The sequence below is a fragment of the Mercenaria mercenaria genome, unplaced genomic scaffold (assembly GCF_021730395.1).
Source record: "Mercenaria mercenaria strain notata unplaced genomic scaffold, MADL_Memer_1 contig_4823, whole genome shotgun sequence".
Classification (NCBI taxonomy): domain Eukaryota; kingdom Metazoa; phylum Mollusca; class Bivalvia; order Venerida; family Veneridae; genus Mercenaria; species Mercenaria mercenaria.
The window spans coordinates 32,052-52,930 of NW_026463082.1; the positions used below are offsets into that span (position 1 = coordinate 32,052).

A 20,879-nucleotide genomic window follows, 5' to 3' on the forward strand; every position below is an offset into this window, starting at 1 on the left:
GCTAGGGGTCCGGGTTTTCCGCACGACACATCGCCTCATCATGGGGAACAGTCCGGGTTTTGCACATGACATGTTGCCTTATAATGGGGAACATTTGTGCCAAGTAATATCAAAATCCCTTCATGGATGACAGAGTTATAGACCGGACAGGAAACATACCCTGTTCATGCCATGTTAACATTTGACTGCTAAGTGTGACCTTGACCTTTGAGCTAGGGGTCTGAAAGTTGTACACGACACATCGTCTTATTATGAGGTACAATTATGCCAACTGATATTAAAATCCCTTCATAGATGGGAGAGTTATGGACCGGACAGGAAAAAAGCCCTGTTGACCTTTGACCTCAAATTGTGACCTTGACCTTTGAGCTAGGGGTGCGGGTTTTCCGCACGACACATCGCCTCATCATGGGGAACATTTTTGCCAAGTAATATTAAAATCCCTTCATGGATGAAAGAGTTATGGACCGGACACGAAACAGACCCTGTTCATGCCATGTTAACATTTGACTGCTAAGTGTGACCTTGACCTTTGAGTTAGGGTTCTGAAAGTTGTGCATGACACATCATCTTATTATGAGGTACAATTGTGCCATGTGATATTAAAATCCCTTCATGGATGGGAGAGTTATGGACCGGACAGGAAAAAAGCCCTGTTGACCTTTGACCTCCAATTGTGACCTTGACCTTTAAGCTAGGGGTCCGGGTTTTGCGCATGACACGTCGTCTCATCATGGGGAACTTTTGTGCCAAGTAATATTAAAATCCCTTCATGGATAAAAGAGTTATGGACCGGACACGAAATTGCGGACAGACGGAATGACAGAATGACGGAATGACGGAAAAACGCATTCCTGTAGTCCCCGAAACTGGTTTTCAACCAGTAGGGGACTAAAAAACAACAATAGTCTAGGCATAAACTAAAAAATATAATGGACTTAGATTTGCGATAAATTACAGAACATTTTATGATGAATCCACAGATACAAAATACTGACTAAAATAGGTTTAATAATGTGTGCCGGATAGGTTGATACAGTAATCGGACCAAAACATAAAGCGATATCCAAGATTTTATTATGCATTCTGCAGAAGAATTACAAATGTTGTGTCGCTCAGTGATTGTTTACATTAAATCTCTGTTATAAGGTCACTTATTAATTACAAGAGCTCGTCGAACACGAAATGCCCCCCTTGATGCATTTAGTAATTGCACAAGGAACAGAAATTATATGCACACTGTAAATAAGTATATGTAAACCATGTGACCCACAGGGCGGAGCCATATTTGACCCTTGGGAATAATTTGAAAAATCATTAGTAAGGACACTAGATGATGTCATATACAAAATATCAAAGCCTATGCCCTGTGGTTTTGGACAAGAAGGTTTTTCAAAGTTTTTTCCTATATAAGGCTATATAAACCATGTGACCCTAGGGGTGGGGCCATATTTGACCCCAGGGAAATAATCTGAACAATCTTGGTAGAGGACCACTAGATTTTGCTACATACCAATATCAAAGCCCTAGGCCCTAATGGTTTTGGACAAGAAGATCAGAAACCATTTAACTGTTCCTGCCAATGTGACCTGACCTTTGACCTAATGACCTCAAAATCATAGGGTCACCTGCTGGTCATGATCAACCTCCCTATCAACTTTCGTAATCCTAGGCCTAAGCGTTCTTGAGTTATCATCCGGAAACTGTTTTACTGTTCAGGGTCACTGTGACCTTGACCTTTGACAATACTGACCTCAAAATCAATAGGGGTCATCTGCTGGTCATGGCCAACCTAACTATCAATTTCCTGACACTAGGCCCAAGCGTTCTTGAGTTATTGCCTGGAAACCATTTACTGTTCCTGGTCACTGTGACCTTGACCTTTGACATACTGACCTCAAAAATCAATAGGGGTCACCTGCTGGTCATGACCAACCTCCCAATCAACTTTCCTGATCCTAGGCCCAAGCGTTCTTGAGTTATCATCCGGAAACCGTTTTACTGTTCAGGGTCACTGTGACCTTGACCTTTAACATACTGACCTCAAAATCAATAGGGGTCATCTGCTGGTCATGACCAACCTCCCTATCAACTTTCATGATCCTAGGCCTAAGCGTTCTTGAGTTATCATCCGGAAACCGTTTTACTGTTCAGGGTCACTGTGACCTTGACCTTTGACATACAGACCTCAAAATCAATAGGGGTCATCTACTGGTCATGACCAACCTCCCTATCAACTTTCATGATCCTAGGCCCAAGCGTTCTTGAGTTATCATCCGGAAACCGTTTTACTATTCAGGGTCACTGTGACCTTGACCTTTGACATACAGACCTCAAAATCAATAGGGGTCATCTACTGGTCATGACCAACCTCCCTATCAACTTTCATGATCCTAGGCCCAAGCGTTCTTGAGTTATCATCCGGAAACCGTTTTACTATTCAGGGTCACTGTGACCTTGACCTTTGACATACAGACCTCAAAATCAATAGGGGTCATCTACTGGTGATGACCAACCTCCCTATCAACTTTCATGATCCTAGGCCCTAGCGTTCTTGAGTTATCATCCGGAAACGGATAGGTCTACATTCCGACCGACCGACCGACCGACAGACCGACCGACCGACATCTGCAAAACAATATACCCCTCCTTTTTCAAAGGGGGGCATAATAAATATGCAACAAAAACTAACTCTGTATAACTACGCCGTGGCCAGAAATTACTACAGATGCAAATATTTTCCCTCGTCGACAGTAATTGTCAAAACAAACAAGAGGGCCAAGATGGCCCTAGGTCGTTCACCTGTAAACGTGTTTGACCTAGTGATTTCATGGGAAAACAAGAAGCTGCGTTCAATAAGCGCTTGATGCCCTCGGTGGCATCCTTGTCGATATAAAGCAACCTAAGTCCAAAACGAGGTCAAGGTCAAACTGAGGTCAGGTGATGTTTGAAGATGAGGAATGGTCACAGGTTACATCTGCATTAGTATCATGTCATTCTAGTAAGGGGTATTGATGCTAGACGAAACAGTCCCATTTGGTTAACCAAGAGATGGCCCATGTAAAGCAACCTAAGTCCAAAACGAGGTTAAGGTCAAGGTCAAACTGAGGTCAGGTGATTTTTGAAGATGAGGAATGGTCACAGGTTACATCTGCATTAGTATCAAGTCATTCTAGTACGGGGTATTAATGCTAGATGAAATGGCCCCATTTGGTTAACCAAGAGATGGCCCATACAAAGCAACCTAAGTTCAAACGGAGGTCAAGATCAAGGTCAAACTGAGGTCAGGTGATGTTTGAAGATAAGGAATGGTCACAGGTTACATCTGCATTAGTATCAAGTCATTCTAGTAAGGGATATTGATGCTGACGAAACAGTCCCATTTGGTTAACCAAAAGATGGCCCATATAAAGCAACCTAAGTTAAAAAAAGAGGTTAAGGTCAAGGTCAAACTGAGGTCAGGTGATGTTTGAAGATGAGGAATGGTCACAGGTTACATCTGCATTAGTATCAAGTCATTCTAGTAAGGGGTATTAATGCTAGATGAAACGGTCCCATTTGGTTAACCAAGAGATGGCCCATATAAAGCAACCTAAGTCCAAAACGAGGTTAAGGTCAAGGTCAAACTGAGGTCAGGTGATGTTTGAAGATGGGGAATGGTCACAGGTTACATCTGCATTAGTATCAAGTCATTCTAGTAAGGGGTATTGATGCTAGACGAAACAGTCCCATTTGGTTAACCAAGAGATGGCCCATATAAAGCAACCTAAGTACAAAACGAGGTTAAGGTCAAGGTCAAACTGAGGTCAGGTGATGTTTGAAGATGAGGAATGGTCACAGGTTACATCTGCATTAGTATCAAGTCATTCTAGTATGGGGTATTAATGCCAGATGAAACGGTCCCATTTGGTTAACCAAGAGATGGCCCACACAAAGCAACTTAAGTTCAAACGGAGGTCAAGGTCAAGGTCAAACTGAGGTCAGGTGATGTTTGAAGATGAGGAATGGTCACAGGTTACATCTGCATTAGTATCAAGTCATTCTAGTAAGGGGTATTGATGCTAGACGAAACAGTCCCATTTGGTTAACCAAGAGATGGCCCATATAAAGCAACCTAAGTCCAAAATGAGGTCAAGGTCAAACTGAGGTCAGGTGATGTCTGAAGATGAGGAATGGTCACAGGTTACATCTGCATTAGTATCAAGTCATTCTAGTAAGGGGTATTAATGCCAGATGAAACGGTCCCATTTGGTTAACCAAGAGATGGCCCACACAAAGCAACTTAAGTTCAAACGGAGGTCAAGGTCAAGGTCAAACTGAGGTCAGGTGATGTTTGAAGATGAGGAATGGTCACAGGTTACATCTGCATTAGTACCAAGTCATTCTAGTAAGGGGTATTGATGCTAGACGAAACAGTCCCATTTGGTTAACCAAGAGATGGCCCATATAAAGCAACCTAAGTACAAAACGAGGTTAAGGTCAAGGTCAAACTGAGGTCAGGTGATGTTTGAAGATGAGGAATGGTCACAGGTTACATCTGCATTAGTATCAAGTCATTCTAGTAAGGGGTATTAATGCCAGATGAAACGGTCCCATTTGGTTAACCAAGAGATGGCCCACACAAAGCAACTTAAGTTCAAACGGAGGTCAAGGTCAAGGTCAAACTGAGGTCAGGTGATGTTTGAAGATGAGGAATGGTCACAGGTTACATCTGCATTAGTATCAAGTCATTCTAGTAAGGGGTATTGATGCTAGACGAAACAGTCCCATTTGGTTAACCAAGAGATGGCCCATATAAAGCAACCTAAGTACAAAACGAGGTTAAGGTCAAGGTCAAACTGAGGTCAGGTGATGTTTGAAGATGAGGAATGGTCACAGGTTACATCTGCATTAGTATCAAGTCATTCTAGTAAGGGGTATTAATGCCAGATGAAACGGTCCCATTTGGTTAACCAAGAGATGGCCCACACAAAGCAACTTAAGTTCAAACGGAGGTCAAGGTCAAGGTCAAACTGAGGTCAGGTGATGTTTGAAGATGAGGAATGGTCACAGGTTACATCTGCATTAGTATCAAGTCATTCTAGTAAGGGGTATTGATGCTAGACGAAACAGTCCCATTTGGTTAACCAAGAGATGGCCCATATAAAGCAACCTAAGTACAAAACGAGGTTAAGGTCAAGGTCAAACTGAGGTCAGGTGATGTTTGAAGATGAGGAATGGTCACAGGTTACATCTGCATTAGTATCAAGTCATTCTAGTAAGGGGTATTAATGCTAGATGAAACGGTCCCATTTGGTTAACCAAGAGATGGCCTATACAAAGCAACCTAAGTTCAAACGGAGGTCAAGGTCAAGGTCAAACTGAGGTCAGGTGATGTTTGAAGATGAGGAATGGTCACAGGTTACATCTGCATTAGTATCAAGTCATTCTAGTAAGGGGTATTGATGCTAGACGAAACGGTCCCATTTGGTTAACCTCGTACGGACGGACAGGACAATCACTATATGCCTCCCGCATCAGTAGATGCTGGGGGCATAAAAATATTCTAATATTCTGACCAATTATCATTAAAATTGGAGCAGAAACCTTGAGTATAAACAAGTATTTTCTTTGATTTGACCTAGCGACCTGGTTTTTGATCTAAGATGACCAATATTTGAACTTGACCTAGATTTCATCAACGCTATCATTCTGACCAAATTTCATGAAGATCAATTGAAAAATACAGCCTCTATCGCATACACAAGGTTTTGCCTTGATTTGACCTAGTGACCTTGTTTCTGACTCCAGACAACCCATATTCAAACTTGACCTAGATTTTATCAAGGCAACATTTCTGACCAAATTTAATGAAAATCCAGTGTAAAATGCAGCCCCTATTGCGTACACAAGGTTTTGCCTTAATCTGACCTAGTGACCTAGTTTTTTAACCCAGATGACCTATATTCAAACTTGACCTAGATTTCATCAAGGCTATCATTCTGACAAAATTTCATGAAGATCAGTTGAAAAACACAGCGTCTATCGCATACAGGTGGTTTTTCTTTGATTTAACCTAGTGACCTACTTTTTTACCCTAGATGACCCATATTCAAATTCTACCTAGATTTCATAAGGGCAATCATTCTGAATTACTTTAAGGAAGATCATTTGAAAAGTACAGTCTCTATCGCATACAAAAGGTTTTCCTTTGATTTCACCTAGTGACCTACTTTTTGACCCCAGATGACCCATATTCAAACTTGATCTAGATTTCATCAAGGCAATCATTCTGACCAAATTTCATGAAGATCACTTGAAAAATACAGTCTCTATAACATACCAAAGGTTTCTCTTTGACTTGACCTAGTGACCTACGTTCTAACCCCAGATGACCAATAATCAAACTTAACCTATATTTCATCAAGGCAATCATTCTGATTAAATTTCATTAAGATCGATTGAAAAATACAGCCTCTATCGCACACACAAGTTTTTTCTTTGATTTGACCTAGTGACCTACTTTTTGACCCCAGTTTACCCATATTCAAAGTTGACCTAGATTTCAACAAGACAATCATTCTAATTTAATTTCATGAAGATCAATTGAAAAATATAGCCACTATCGCATACACAAAGTTTTTCTTTGATTTGACCTGATGACCTACTATTTGATCCCAGATGACCCATATTCAAACCTGACCTAGATTTCATCAATGCAATCATTCTGACCAAATTTCATGAAGATCAATTGAAAAATACAGCCTCTATCGCATACGCAAGTTTTTTCTTTTATTGGACCTAGTCACCTAGTTTCTGACCACAGATGACCCATTTTCGAACTTGGCGGTAATCATTTTGACTTAATTTCATGAAGATCAATTGAAAAATACAGCCTCTATCACATACACAAGGTTTTTCCTTGATTTGACCTAGTGACCTATTTTTGACCCCAGATGACCCATTTTTGAACTCGGCCTACATCTCATTAAGGTAATCATTCTCACTTAATTTCATGAAAATCAATTGAAAAATACAGCCTCTATCGCATACACAAGGTTTTTCGTTGATTTGACCTAGTGACCTAGTTTTTTAACCTAGATGACCCATTTTTGAACTCGTCCTAGATTTCATCAAGGTAATCATTCTGGCCAAATTTCATGAAGACCAGTTGAAAAATACAGCCTCTATCACATAATACACAAGCTAAATGTTGACGGACGACAGACAGACGACGGACATTGAGCGATCAGTAAAACTCACCTGAGTATTGCTCAGGTGAGCTAAAAACGCTGTTCCCATGTGGACATAGTTGAAATATGAGTATTTTTTTCTTTTTAAACAACATATCCAAATTACATTCACGTTACTGTACCTCTTTTCAATCTATAAAGTATGCAACGAAGGGGGATACTGGGCCTATTTTTACACATGACTTCTATGGTAGTCAGAGCTCAGTGTGTGTGTGTGTCACAGATAAAGAAAGGATGCATTCAACTCTTAGCAACTAGGTGAATACTGTAACAAGAGATCACAGAGTGATCTTGGCGCCCACCAATGTGCCATTTTTGAGTGTTCCAAATTTCAAGTCTTACTGACTAGCTCAAGGTCAAATTTCATTTCCGTACACAACACTTTGCATGTGGTCCAAATTCGAAAGCTGTAGCTTGAGAAATGTGAAAGTAGGTCACTAGATCAATTTCAAGGACGAAATGTGAAAGTAGGTCACTAGGTCAAAATCAAGGTCAAATTACACTTCAGAACACAAATTTATGCATGTGGTCCAAATTTAAAGCCTGTACCTTCAAAAATGTGGAAGTAGGTCACTAGGTCAATGTCAAGGTCAAAGTTTGTTTCGGTACACAATCCTATGCATGTGGTCTAAATTTGAAGCCTGTAGCTACAGAAATGTGAAAGTAGGTCACTAGGTCAATCTTAAGGTCAAAGTTCATTTCGGTACACAAAACTATGCATGTGGTCCAAATTTGAAGGCTGTAGCTAGAGAAATGTGAAAGTAGGTCACTAGGTCAAAATCAAGGTCAAATTTTATTTCGGAACACAGAACTATGCATGTGTTCCAAATTTGAAGCCTGTACCTTCAAAAATGTGAAAGTAGGTCACTAGGTCAAAGTCAAGGTCAAAGTTTTTTTCAGTGCACAAAACTATGCAAGTGGTCCAAATTTGAAGGCTGTAGCTTCAGAAATGTAAAGTGAAAGTAGGTCACTAGGTCAAAATCAAGGTCAACTCATGTCAAGGTTCATCTTGCCACTCAAAACCATACATGTGGTCCAAATTTGAATGTCGTAGGTTATTGACAAGAAGATTTTAAAATCTTTTCCCTATATAAGTCTATATGAACCATGTGACCCCCCAGGGCGGGGCCATATTTGACCATAGGGGGATAATTTGAACAAACTTGGTAGAGAACCACTAGATGATGCTACATTACAAATGCCAAAGCCCTAGTCTTTGTGGTTTGGACAAAAAGATTTTCAACGTTTTTCACTATGTAAGTCTATGTAAACCATGTGACCCACGGGGCGGAGCCATATTTGACCCTAGGGGGATAATTTGAACAATCTTAGTAGAAGACCACTAGATGATGTCATATACAAAATATCAAAGCCCTAGGCCCTGTGGTTTCGAACAAGAGGTTTTTCCCTATATAAGTCTATATAAACCATGTGACCCCCGGGGCGGGGCCATATTTGACCCCAAGGAAATATTTTGAATCATCTTGGTAGAGGACCACTAGATGATGCTTCATACCAAATATCAAAGCCCTAGGCTCTGTGGTTTTGGACAAGAAGATTTTCAAAGTTTTTCCCTATATAAATCTATGTAAATTATAGAAATAAACAAAGGGCCATAACTTACTAAAAAATTGTTGAACCAGTCTGATTTTCAGGGGGACACAACTAGGGTACCAATACATCATTCTGACAAAGTTTGGTCAAAATCCCCCAGGTAGTTTCTGAGGAGATGCGATAACGAGAAATTGTTAACGGACGGAAGGACGGACGGACGGACGGACGGAAGGACGACGGACCACGGACGCAGAGTGATTTGAATAGCCCACCATCTGATGATGGTGGGCTAAAAAGCTAGTGGATGGGGCAGGGTTAACCTGTCAGAATTACTCTAACTAGAATGTGTCTGTAGGACACAGAGTGTGCCCCCACTGGTACATTTGTCACAAATAAGGGGAAATAATTCAAATGTTTGCAGTCTTAATGGGGTATAGCCTCAAAAAACATTTTATGCAAAGGATTCATTATTCTAGGCCCTATACTTCTTGAGCTATGAGCATCACGAACAAAAAATCCACTATTTTGGCTATTTCAAGGGCCATAACTCTGTAATAAGAGCTAAGATTCTCAAGAAGAATGCCAAGTGTGCAAGGTCACATCACAATAAAGACTCCAGCAAGGTTTCCTGAATTTACATCTAATACTTTTTGAGCTAGGCACATAATTAGGTGAAAAAGTGCATTTTTTTACTATTTCAGGGGCCATAACTTAAAAAAACAAGAGCTGTCCGTAAGACAGCCAAGCTCGACTATTCGAAATATTGTCACAGAAGCAGGAAATTATTACCCAAAATGTTAAATATCAAAAGAGTTCTAAGTTCGAAAGGGGACATAATTTGACCAAAATACATATCAGAGTTATGGGACTTGGTGCTATCAACTAGTTTTATAACCCCGAAGAAACATATTAAGTTTCAATTCAATATCTGCATTAGTTTTGGGGATAGTAAGTTGCATGTAAAACTTTAACCAGAATTTTCTAAGTCCAAAAGGGGGCATAATTTGCTCAAAATACATGTTAAGAGTTATGGAACTTGACCCAGTGAGGTTGGTAATTGACCTAGAAAAAGAATAAATAATTTTCAAAGCTATATGCCTTTTGGTAATAGCTGTATGTACTTGCACGCAAAACTTTAACCAGGATTTTCTAAGTCCAAAAGGGGGCATAGTTTGCCCAAAATACATGTCAGAGTTATAGGACTTGGTGCTATCTACTAGTTTTATAACCCCAAAGACACATGTGAAGTTTCAATTTAATATCTGTAGTAGTTTTGGAGATAGTTACTTGCATGTAAAACTTTAACCAGGATTTTCTAAGTCCAAAAGGGGGCATAATTTGCCCAAAATACATGTCAGAGTTATGGGACTTGACCCAGTGAGGTAGGTAATTGATCTAGAAAAAGAAAAAATAAGTTTCAAATCTATATGCCTTTTAGTAATAGCTGTATGTACTTGCACGCAAAACTTTAACCAGAATTTTCTAAGTCCAAAAGGGGGCATAATTTGGCCAAAATAAAGGTCAGAGTTATGGGACTTGGTGCTATCAACTAGTTTTATAACCCCGAAGACACATGTGAAGTTTCAATTCAATATCTGCATTAGTTTTGGAGATAGTAACTTGCATGTAAAACTTTAACCAGAATTTTCTAAGTCCAAAAGGGGGCATAATTTGCTCAAAATACATGTCAGAGTTATGGGACTTGACCCAGTGAGGTAGGTAATTGATCTAGAAAAAGAAAAAATAAGTTTTAAATCTATATGCCTTTTAGTAACAGCTGTATGTACTTGCACGCAAAACTTTAACCAGAATTTTCTAAGTCCAAAAGGGGGCATAATTTGGCCAAAATGAAGGTCAGAGTTATGGGACTTGGTGCTATCAACTAGTTTTATAACCCCGAAGACACATGTGAAGTTTCAATTCAATATCTGCATTAGTTTTGGAGATAGTAACTTGCATGTAAAACTTTAACCAGAATTTTCTAAGTCCAAAAGGGGGCATAATTTGCTCAAAATACATGTTAGAGTTATGGAACTTGACCCAGTGAGGTTGGTAATTGACCTAGAAAAAGAATAAATAAGTTTCAAAGCTATATGCCTTTAAATGATAGCTGTATGTACTTGCATGCAAAAACTTAACCAAGGTGTGACGCCGACGCCGACGCCGACGCCGACGCCGACGCCGACGCCGACGCCAGGGTGAGTAGAATAGCTAGACTATTCTTCGAATAGTCGAGCTAAAAATGGGGTGGAGCCAGCCAAACAATTTGAGGTGTGCATGTTTATATCATGATTAAGACCTATGCAAGTTTTCAACCATTTATATTAAGTACTTTTTGAGCTAGGTGTATCACAAGGTGAAAATGTACATTTTTGACTATTTCAGGGACCATAACTCTAAAAAAAGGCGGCGGACCCAAATGAAAAATAGGAGGTGCGCAAGTTCATATCATGATTAAGACTCATGCAAGGTTTCATGAATCTAATTCAAATACTTTTTTGAGCTAGGCATGTCACAAGGTGAAAATGTGCATTTTTGACTACTTCAGGGGCCATAACTCTGAAAATAGGGGGCGGTGCCAGATGAAAAATAGGAGATATGCAAGTTCATATCATGATTAAGACTCATGCAAGGTTTCATGAATGTATATCAAATACTTTTTGAGCTAGGCGTGTCACAAGGTGAAAATGTGCATTTTTGACTTTCAGGGGCCATAACTCTAAAATTAGGGGACGGAGCCAGACAACAAGAGCTGTCGGATGACAGCACGCTCGACTATTCGAAGAAATGATTGAAGAATGGGGTCAAAATATTTCCATAGATTTTCAGACAAAAGAAAAAAATGGATTAAACAAGAAATGTTCCTGTATTTGTGGATTTCGATTAGTCTTGCACTTTGCAGTAAATGGCAATGTGTGACCATGATGGCAAATATGTTAAGTTATATGTTAGGCAAAATATGGACTTGTATAAAAAATTTAACTAATTTCCAAGTCCAAAAAGGGTCATAATTCAGTCAAAATAGTTGACAGAGTTATGTACACTTGCCTACAGATGGAAATCATGTTGATATACTAGTGTTAAAAGTTTCAAAGCCACAGTTCAAATAGTTTTGACAAAAATTTCGAAGTCCAAAAAGGGCCAAAATTCAACCAAAATAGTCATCAGAGTTATGTACTCTTGCCTACAGATGGAAATCATAATGATAAACAAGTGTTTAAAGTTTAAAAGCCATATGTCAAATAGTCTTGACAAAACATGGACAAATACGAAAACAGAACCAATTTCCAAGTTCAAAAAGGGCCATAATTCAGCCAAAAAAGATGACAGAGTTATGTACTCTTGCCTATTGATAGAGACTATAATACTGAACAAGATATAAAAGTTTCAAAGCCATATGTCAAACACTTTACACAAAATATAAACTGGTACGAAAAACTTAACCAAGATTTCTATGTCAGAAGGGGCCATAATTCAGCCAAAATGCTTGATGGAGTTATGTACTCTTGCCTACAACTGCACATGGTGATGGTAAACAAGTGTTGAAAGTTTCAAAGCTTTATCTCAAAAGACTTTGTCAAAATATGAACTGGTACGAAAAACTTAACCAAGATTTCTAAGTCAAAAGGGGCCATAATTCAGTCAAAATGCTTGACAGAGTTATGTACTCTTGCCTATAACTGGACATGGTGATGGTAAACAAGTGTTGAAAGTTTTAAAGCTTTATCTCAAAAGACTTTGTTAAAATGTGGACTGGTACGAAAAACTTAACCAGGGTGTGACGCCGATGCCGTGGTGAGTAGGATAGCTCTACTTATTCTTTGAATAGTCAAGCTAAAATATAGAAGGTGTGCAAGTTCATATCATGATAAAGACTCAAGCAAGGTTTCATTAATTTATATCAAATACTTTTTGAGCTAGGCATGTCACGAACTTCGGACGGACGCACAGACACACGGACGGACGTATGGACAAGAGCAAATCTATATGCCCCCCACCACACCGCACAAAAATAGCTTCAGCTTTGTCGCTTTTCTGACATAAACGTATAACACTATGATCTCTATCGATTTCAAAAGAATTGTAAAAGGGCAATTTGATCTGCAAACAGTAGTAAGTAGGTCATAGGCAACTGGCCTAATACTTCAACTGTACTATTCGAATTGCAAATTTACTGAAAACAGCAAGGTATTAAAGTATAGAATATTATTAATACTACCTCAGGGCTAGGCTCTTTGCTGAATTCTTCACTTTTAGCATTACTGAAATCATAGTCTGGGTTGAAAGAGGCATTGAGTGTAGAGATCAGGTAGAAGAGTGTCTTTGTTGAGATTGTATCACACAGATAGGACTCACCATCACTCATGCTTCTTCCATAACTCCTGAAAATTCAAAATTAGAGTGGTCATTATTCATATGAATCCCATTTTCATAAAATTTATATTCAATTTGGTACCAATCTTTACCACTTAACCCTGCTAAATTTCTAAAATAGATTGGTCATTCAGGCCTAAAAAAAAGTTACTTGTTTCCGCTAACCCGACTGACCCTATTTTTTCATTGCCGATCCTAACAATTTTTTTGATAGTCCAAATTTTTTTTTAAATTGTGCAGATTTTAGCTTGTAGTTCAAAAAATATTAAAATGTTATGACTGCCCAAAGTTCAGCCAATTCGGTAGGAAATCTGTCCATTCATGTACATATTTAATTAATTCAGTGTTTTAGCTTCAAAATAATACCAAAAACATTAAAATCTATTGTAATTTAGACCGTCACATCTTTATTTAAAATCACAGGTCATTTAATTTAAGCACGTGTAGCGCTGTTGTAAGCCGCCCCCATTTTGAAATTTCCAATCGGTGTGAAAAAAGCCGATTAACTTCATAAATGTAGACTAAAACCTCCTTCAGTATGATCTTATGCATATGTTATTTCTTGATTTTATTATAAATTTACTTCGAAATTTATTTCAAATATGGCCAATTTCAATAAATGAATTGCCCAGAAACCAATTCCGCAGACGGTCTGAACTCTTGTACAAAATATTGTAAAAAGATTGCCAATATCTACAAGATTGGTACTGTCTTCAAAAAGAATGATAAACTAGAGCTATCACTAAAGGTGATGAATGTACCCCCCCCCCCGCCCCCACATGCACTGACACAGTACATTCCAATCTTGACACACACAAGTTTGCATAATTATGTGGACTGTATGTATTGTCCAATTTATTTGACCTGTCAAAAAATGGACCCGGCTTTTATTATATTCTGTTCGAGCCTATATAAGATTAACATGAAAGCCGGGAACATGTTTTGACAGGTCAATTAAATAGCACAATATATAGACTGTATGTATACAGTACTAGTATCAGTGCTAGCCCTGGCCATTATAAATTAATAGCCACTTTTTTTTCAGTGGAAAAATTAATAGACAAACTTGGCGTGCGTGTTATTCGCGTGCCCTTTTGCATTTCAATAAAAAACATAAAACAGGGCATTTATAACTATTTAATCTTTTTTTGTTCATGGACCACTTAAACACACTTTTTTTTCAATTAGGCCATAATAAATTAATTCCTAGATTATCATCCAAATTTTGGTTAAAAAGGGAGCGGGGGGGGGGGGAGAATTTTATTTTTTATTTTTTATTTTTAAAACTACCCGGACCGGGGATTTTGACTCTTGAAATTAGCAGAAGTTACATACAGACTCCTAGGATTTCAGCTGAATGGTCCTTTTCATCAACATGGGATTTATTTCAGTTAAAACTCGCAAAATGAAGCCTTATATATTCAAAATGACAGCTATTTATACATAAATCGAACCCCAAAGTACAAGTCAAGACAAATGGCAAAGACAGAATAAAGTAAAACAAACTTGTTGACTTTCATTTTTACTCTCATATTACATATATCAACAATTCAACATTCTATTTAGGAGCTGGATCGACCTGCGTCTTTGATGAACCCACTTAGTTTCCTTGAAAATAAAACTAGTAAAATTATTTTAAAATCTGGATATCCAAAATTGTCTGTCCGGATACTGTTACGCTTTTGTAAACACTGCCCATATCTCCAATTTAAAGGATGTGTTTGACAAACTATGATGATGCAAAGACAGTTTAGTGGCATTTAACAGTACCTGATATTAATATTTACCTTGACATATTCTCTTATTAAATCATTTAAGAGAAATATTTATCAAATTCGGCACCGCGGTAATCTACTTTCGATATCAAAAACTTGTAGAACCAATATATTTTCTGATCTAAATTTGATTGTAATTGATTTTTATTGATAGAAAAATTAAATACCTGTTTCAGTTGTGACACATTAATCAACACCTGGCTATGTTATATCATGCAATAAACAACAATCAACAGGGGTAAACAGGTGTGAAAATATCCGAAAACTGTTGTTCACAGATTCGTTATTAGCGAGGATTAATATTTGTAAAGGATTGAATCTGTTTTTTTTTTTTCGTTGTTTGATTTTTTTTAAATCGGGAGATTTGGACTTCTTATCGGGTTGATCGGGTTTTACATCCAGAATCGGGAGAAACCTAACGGGATCGGGAGAGGTGGGATGACTAAAAATATTGTTTTTTTCTTTTTTAATTAAATATTTTGAATAGATAGAAAGCAACTGTTTCAATATTTCGGAATGGTATCGTTCAAAATGACATGAGCTTCTCAATTCAAACGGATAACAAAAGGTGTGATAGTATTTTTGCTATGATCAAATAACCTGTAATTATCGTCAATTAGCTTGTCACCTCGTGTCAATTTTGTTGTTCACAGATCTCGGTTAAAATAATCTCTATTTCTTTATAAGTATCCTAATATTTGTGATTTTTAATATTACTTCCATCAAAATACTTTTAGATTTATATGAAATTAATTTTGGTTGAAAGAAAAATAAAGTTAAAACTCGATCTGTTACGGGAACGTAACGGCAATCTTAGATTTTAGCGTAGATAGTAGGCGCGGAGAGTAATTTCCCTTTATCAAAATGGCGAATTTATTTTGGTTTGAAGTTGGAAAGTCGTCTATACCTGTGTGTCGGGGCTGGTCCCATGGATAAAAAAATGCATTATCTATGATATTTTGCGGCAGCATTAAAACAAATATACGGGACCCTATCGAGGTTCGTACATGAGAGAGAAATAAAAAAGGTTGGGGCGGCATAAAAAAGAGGGGGCGGGCGGGGATGATAATCTAGGAATTAATTTATTATGGCCTTATCATTATTCAAGTTTATCATAGGCTTTAAATAATCAAACATTTATGCATCTTCAGTTCAGTCATAAAACAGTAACAAACAAACAGGAATAATGTTCTGTTGTTTTTTGTTTTTTCATTTTTTTTTCATTCGAATTCATTGCAAGTTTCTTCTAGTGCAAATCTGAATACATTTTTCAATAAATGCCATATTACATTCATCATATCACTGAATATACCGTTCATACTCCTGTAAAATGCGCAGATTTATGACCCCCGGGACCAACCCTGAGTCGTGAATGCATAGTATTCAAGGGTATAGACGATTTTCCAACTTCAAAACAAGTGAATGAAGTATTGCCATGCAATACAAAGTCCCCTACTGGAAGGCACCTAATTTTCTCTACTGCAGTATAACATAATGAACTGATATCTGTCAATGATCTGTCAATGATGTATAAACAATATTGTACTACATATACAATATGTTATAACAACACACTTGGATTAAAATGTGCATATATAAAAACCCACAGTTGTTTTCATATTGAATTTTTTTGGCTGATTATAAAAATGTTATCATGTAAGTTATTTATAGTAACAACAAAGGGAAATGAAAAAAAAAAAAAATAATAATATAAGTCCACAAGAAACTCTTTACCAGGTAGAGATAGGTCAAAATACACCTAAAAATTGGATGTAACATGCATGCTGTACCACAGGAAAGTGGTCTCGATTTTTCTCTACCGCCAGTAATAAAAAAGTTACAATAAAATCTATTTATAGTAAAACAAAGGGACGTAATTCTAAAAACAAGGGTGCCTCATGGTGGTGAACATTTGGTCCATGTTACATCAAAATCCCTCCATGCATGAAGAAGAAATGTTCCGTACAAAGTCATTCTTGAATTTGACCTTTGACCTCTAAATATGACCTTGACCTTAGACCTAGGGACCTGGTTCTTACGCATGACATGTTGTCTCATCCAGGGGAATATTTGTGCCAACTGATATCTAAATCCTGCTTTGCATGACAAAGTTATAGACCGGACAGGAAAAAAATCCTCTTGACTTTTGATCTCAAAGTGTGACCTTGACCTTTAAGCTAGGATACTGGGTGTTGCGCATGACATGTCGTCTCATCATGGGAAACATTTGTGCCAAGTAATATTAAAATCCCTTCATGGATGTCAGAGTTATGGACGGGACAGGAAAAAAACTGTGTTGACCTTTTACCCCCAATTGTGACCTTGACCTTTGAGCTAGGGGTCCGGGATTTGCGCATGACATGTCGTCTCATCATGGGGAACACTTGTGCTAAGTGATATTAAAATCCCTTAATGAATGTCAGAGTTATGGACCGGACACGAAACAGACCCTGTTCATGCTATGTTAACATTTGACTGCTAAGTGTGACCTTGACCTTTGAGCTAGGGGTCTGAAAGTTGTGCACGACACATCGTCTTATTATGAGGTACATTTGTGCCAAGTAATATTAAAATCCCTTCATAGATGGGAGAGTTATGGACCAGACAGGAAAAAAGCCTTGTTGACCTTTGACCTCCAATTGTGACCTTGATCTTTAAGCTAGAGGTCCAGGTTTTGCGCAAGACACGTCGTCTCCTCATGGGGAACATTTGTGCCAAGTAATATTAAAATCTCTTCATGGATGGGAGAGTTATGGACTGGACAGGAAAAAAGCCCTGTTGACCTTTGACCTCCAATTGTGACCTTGACCTTTGAGCTAGGGGTCCGGGATTTGCGCATGACACATCATCTCATCATGGGGAACATTTGTGCCAAGTAATACTAAAATCCCTTCAAGGATGGGAGAGTTGTGGACCGGACAGGAAAAAAGCCCTTTTGACCTTTGACCTCCAATTGTGACCTTGACCTTTGAGCTAGGGGTCCGGGTTTTGCGCACGACACGTCGTCTCATCATGGGGAACATTTGTGCCAAGTAATATTAAAATCCCTTCATGGATGACAGAGTTATGGACCGGACACGAAATTGCGGACGGACGGAATGACAGAATGACGGAATGACGGAAAAGCGCATTCCTATAGTCCCCGAAACTGGTTTTCAACCAGTAGGGGACTAATAAGTTCATTTGCGATTTTCGCCATTTCAGTAAAGGGAAACTACTCTCAGCACTTACTGTCTACGCTAAAATCTAAGATTGCCGTTACATACCGTACAAGAGCGAGTGTTTTTTTTTTTTTTCTTAAACAATTTTAATTTCATATAAATTTAATATTATTTTGGTGAAAGAAATATAAAAATATCATAGATATTATGATAGTAGTTAAAGATCGAGTGTTATCTCCAACCGAGATCAAATTGTGAACAACAAAACTGACACAAGGTGTCACGCTAATTGCCGATTAATTACTGGCCATTTATAAAACAGCAGACAGTGTTCAATTAAGCGTGTCAAAGTCACCGTTTAGAGGGGGTAATTATGCCTCTGGGCAAATACACTTCCTGCTACCGACTTTGCACGTTTTTGTCGATAAAACTATGTATGTTCCAGCTGTTTAAGGACAATGTTTTGCAATATTTTTTTGTAGCATTTTTGGTTGCGGGTTTTCTCCCGCTACCAAAGTTAAGTGTATTTCTGACAATCATGTAGCATCTTTATTTGATTCCAAATCACATCCAAAGGATGTTTATGTGCTACACAAAGTAGTCCCATTCATGAACAATGCGGATGAATTATCAATGATCAAGCAGTTCTTATTCATCCTCTATCCAATCACACTGGCCATTTAGATTATATAAGATCTGTGAGTGATTAGGTATTCCAGCCCATGGTTACATCACTGACTTCCAGCTGTTCATGTAAGGTCAGGCAGAGTTTCTTAGATATGAGGCACATTAGTATTTGTTTCTTATACATGTATATTTATAGATTGGCATTTAAAATGAAAATAAATCTAGCAAAACCCGCAACCACCAGACATCTCAAGGCTTTGATTATTAATTAATCGCCATTTTCCAGTCAGGGGTGTAACTGTTTTAGGTTATGTAACCTATTTCAGTTACTTTTTCAAGAATTTTATAACCTGTATTAGTTATAAAATAAGGATAACCCAGGTAAGTTATTCAAAAAAAGCCTTTTTACTGTTCTCACAAAGTGAGCTTTAAAATGCAATTAGTAGCAAACTGTGGTTAATCAAATTCTCTTCTAGTCTGATAATGACCTGATGAGCATAATGGGATGTTAAGAGTTTTATAGCTTAAAAACCATTTGCGTAAGACTTTATCAGCCTTGCGTAAAAAAATTTACTGCACAGCTGGAAAGATAAAAGGCCAAGGATTCAGGAAATGATTGCATTAGTCACATTCAAAATGAGGAATTGACACAGGAGGGCTTTGTAATATTTTATGATAACTGAAACAAGTTATGAAAGTAAACGCAGTAACTCAAATGGGTTATAAAATGTGATAACTTGAAACAGTTACACCCCTGACTGTTTTCTATCGCCAAAAATTGCGTTTTAATCGACTTCTGAATAAAACAAGCAAATTCGATGAATTGGTATCCCCCGCCGAAAGGGTTTGTGGTGAGGAATGGCAAAAAGATATATCCGCCAAAAAGTTAAGGATGTTAATAAGAAGCAAATAATTTCATTAGTCAAAATCAATTTAACAGAAAACAAATGTTTAATTAAAGAGTACATAATAAATGTATGATACTTTGATCCTGACTAAAGAATTTATTTTGAATGGGATATGCTTACTGTAATAAGCTTAGCTTTTAAAATTAAATGCAGTTAATTGAAATGTGAGCTTGAAGTTTAACTGGAATGAAATATTGTCTTTGAGTGGTTTGGCACCAGGTGTTGCTGTTTTACATGTACATTTAAAAGATCAGATGTCCTTAAGAGAACACAGGTAAGATATCTTGAACATGGCTGAGGGCAAGGTTTGTGCAGTCACAACTTAACATGTTGAAGGTTTGAACATTTAAAAAAAAAAAAAAAAGGAATGGAAATATATATATCTATATATAGATATATGTATATATTTATTTTTTTAGGGGGTGGGGGTGCAGGGGAATGGGAGAGGAAACAAAATTTCACATGCTGATTATAAATATTGATTGAAAATTAAAAATAAAAAAAAAAGGTAAAAGGGTGAAGTTGGGGCGGGGGGGGGGGGGGGGGGGGGGGGCAGAGGATGCATGATCAGTGGTGGGCATGACTGGGTGGAGAAGTGAGGTGGGGAAATGGTACAACTTGGAAGGTTTGAAAAAAATCTAAAATAAGAAATGAAAAAAAAAAAAAAAATTTGGGAGGGGGGGGGGGGGGGGGGGGGGGGGGTGTGACCAAGGCAAGTGGGTGACCAGGTGTGGGTGCGCAACTTCACATGTTCATAATAAATGTTCACAGAAAAGAATGAAAGGAATTTAATGAAATTCTGCCAAATGGTAAGTTTGTTATGTACAAATATGTGGATTTTTAGACAATTAAAGGGCAATAACTCTGAAGTTACAAAAAGAAATCCGTACAAAATTGTCTGTGCACAACCACATTATAGTGCTCTAAATTCTGTTAAAGTTTCTTAGTTCTAGGTCAAATATATCAAAAGTTATGACGCAGAAATTGGCATATCTATAGATCTATAGTACCCTATATAGTTAACACTAGAAACTTCTAAGGGCCATAACTCTGGTGTTACTTTGGCAATCTGTCTGAAACTTGATGGGCCCCATAACCTCATAGTGGTGAACATGTATATGAAGTTTGTTTGAAAAAATCTAAAATAAGGAATGAATTTTTTTTTTTTTTTTTTTTTTGGGGGGGGGGGGGATAGGGGGGGAGGTGTGTGATCAAGGTAAGGGGGTGACCAGGTGTGGGTACACAACT

The 20,879-nt window shown here is 37.9% G+C and overlaps 1 protein-coding gene across 1 annotated transcript in view; it reads right to left on the bottom strand.

The window, feature by feature from the left end:
- Positions 1-20,879, bottom strand: part of LOC128554205 (repressor of RNA polymerase III transcription MAF1 homolog) — a 37,842-nt gene that overhangs the window by 10,980 nt on the left and 5,983 nt on the right. The window contains exon 2 of the mRNA XM_053535452.1: positions 13,006-13,168. Within this exon, the coding sequence (XP_053391427.1) occupies positions 13,006-13,168 (163 nt within the window). The remainder of the gene's footprint in view (positions 1-13,005; positions 13,169-20,879) is intronic.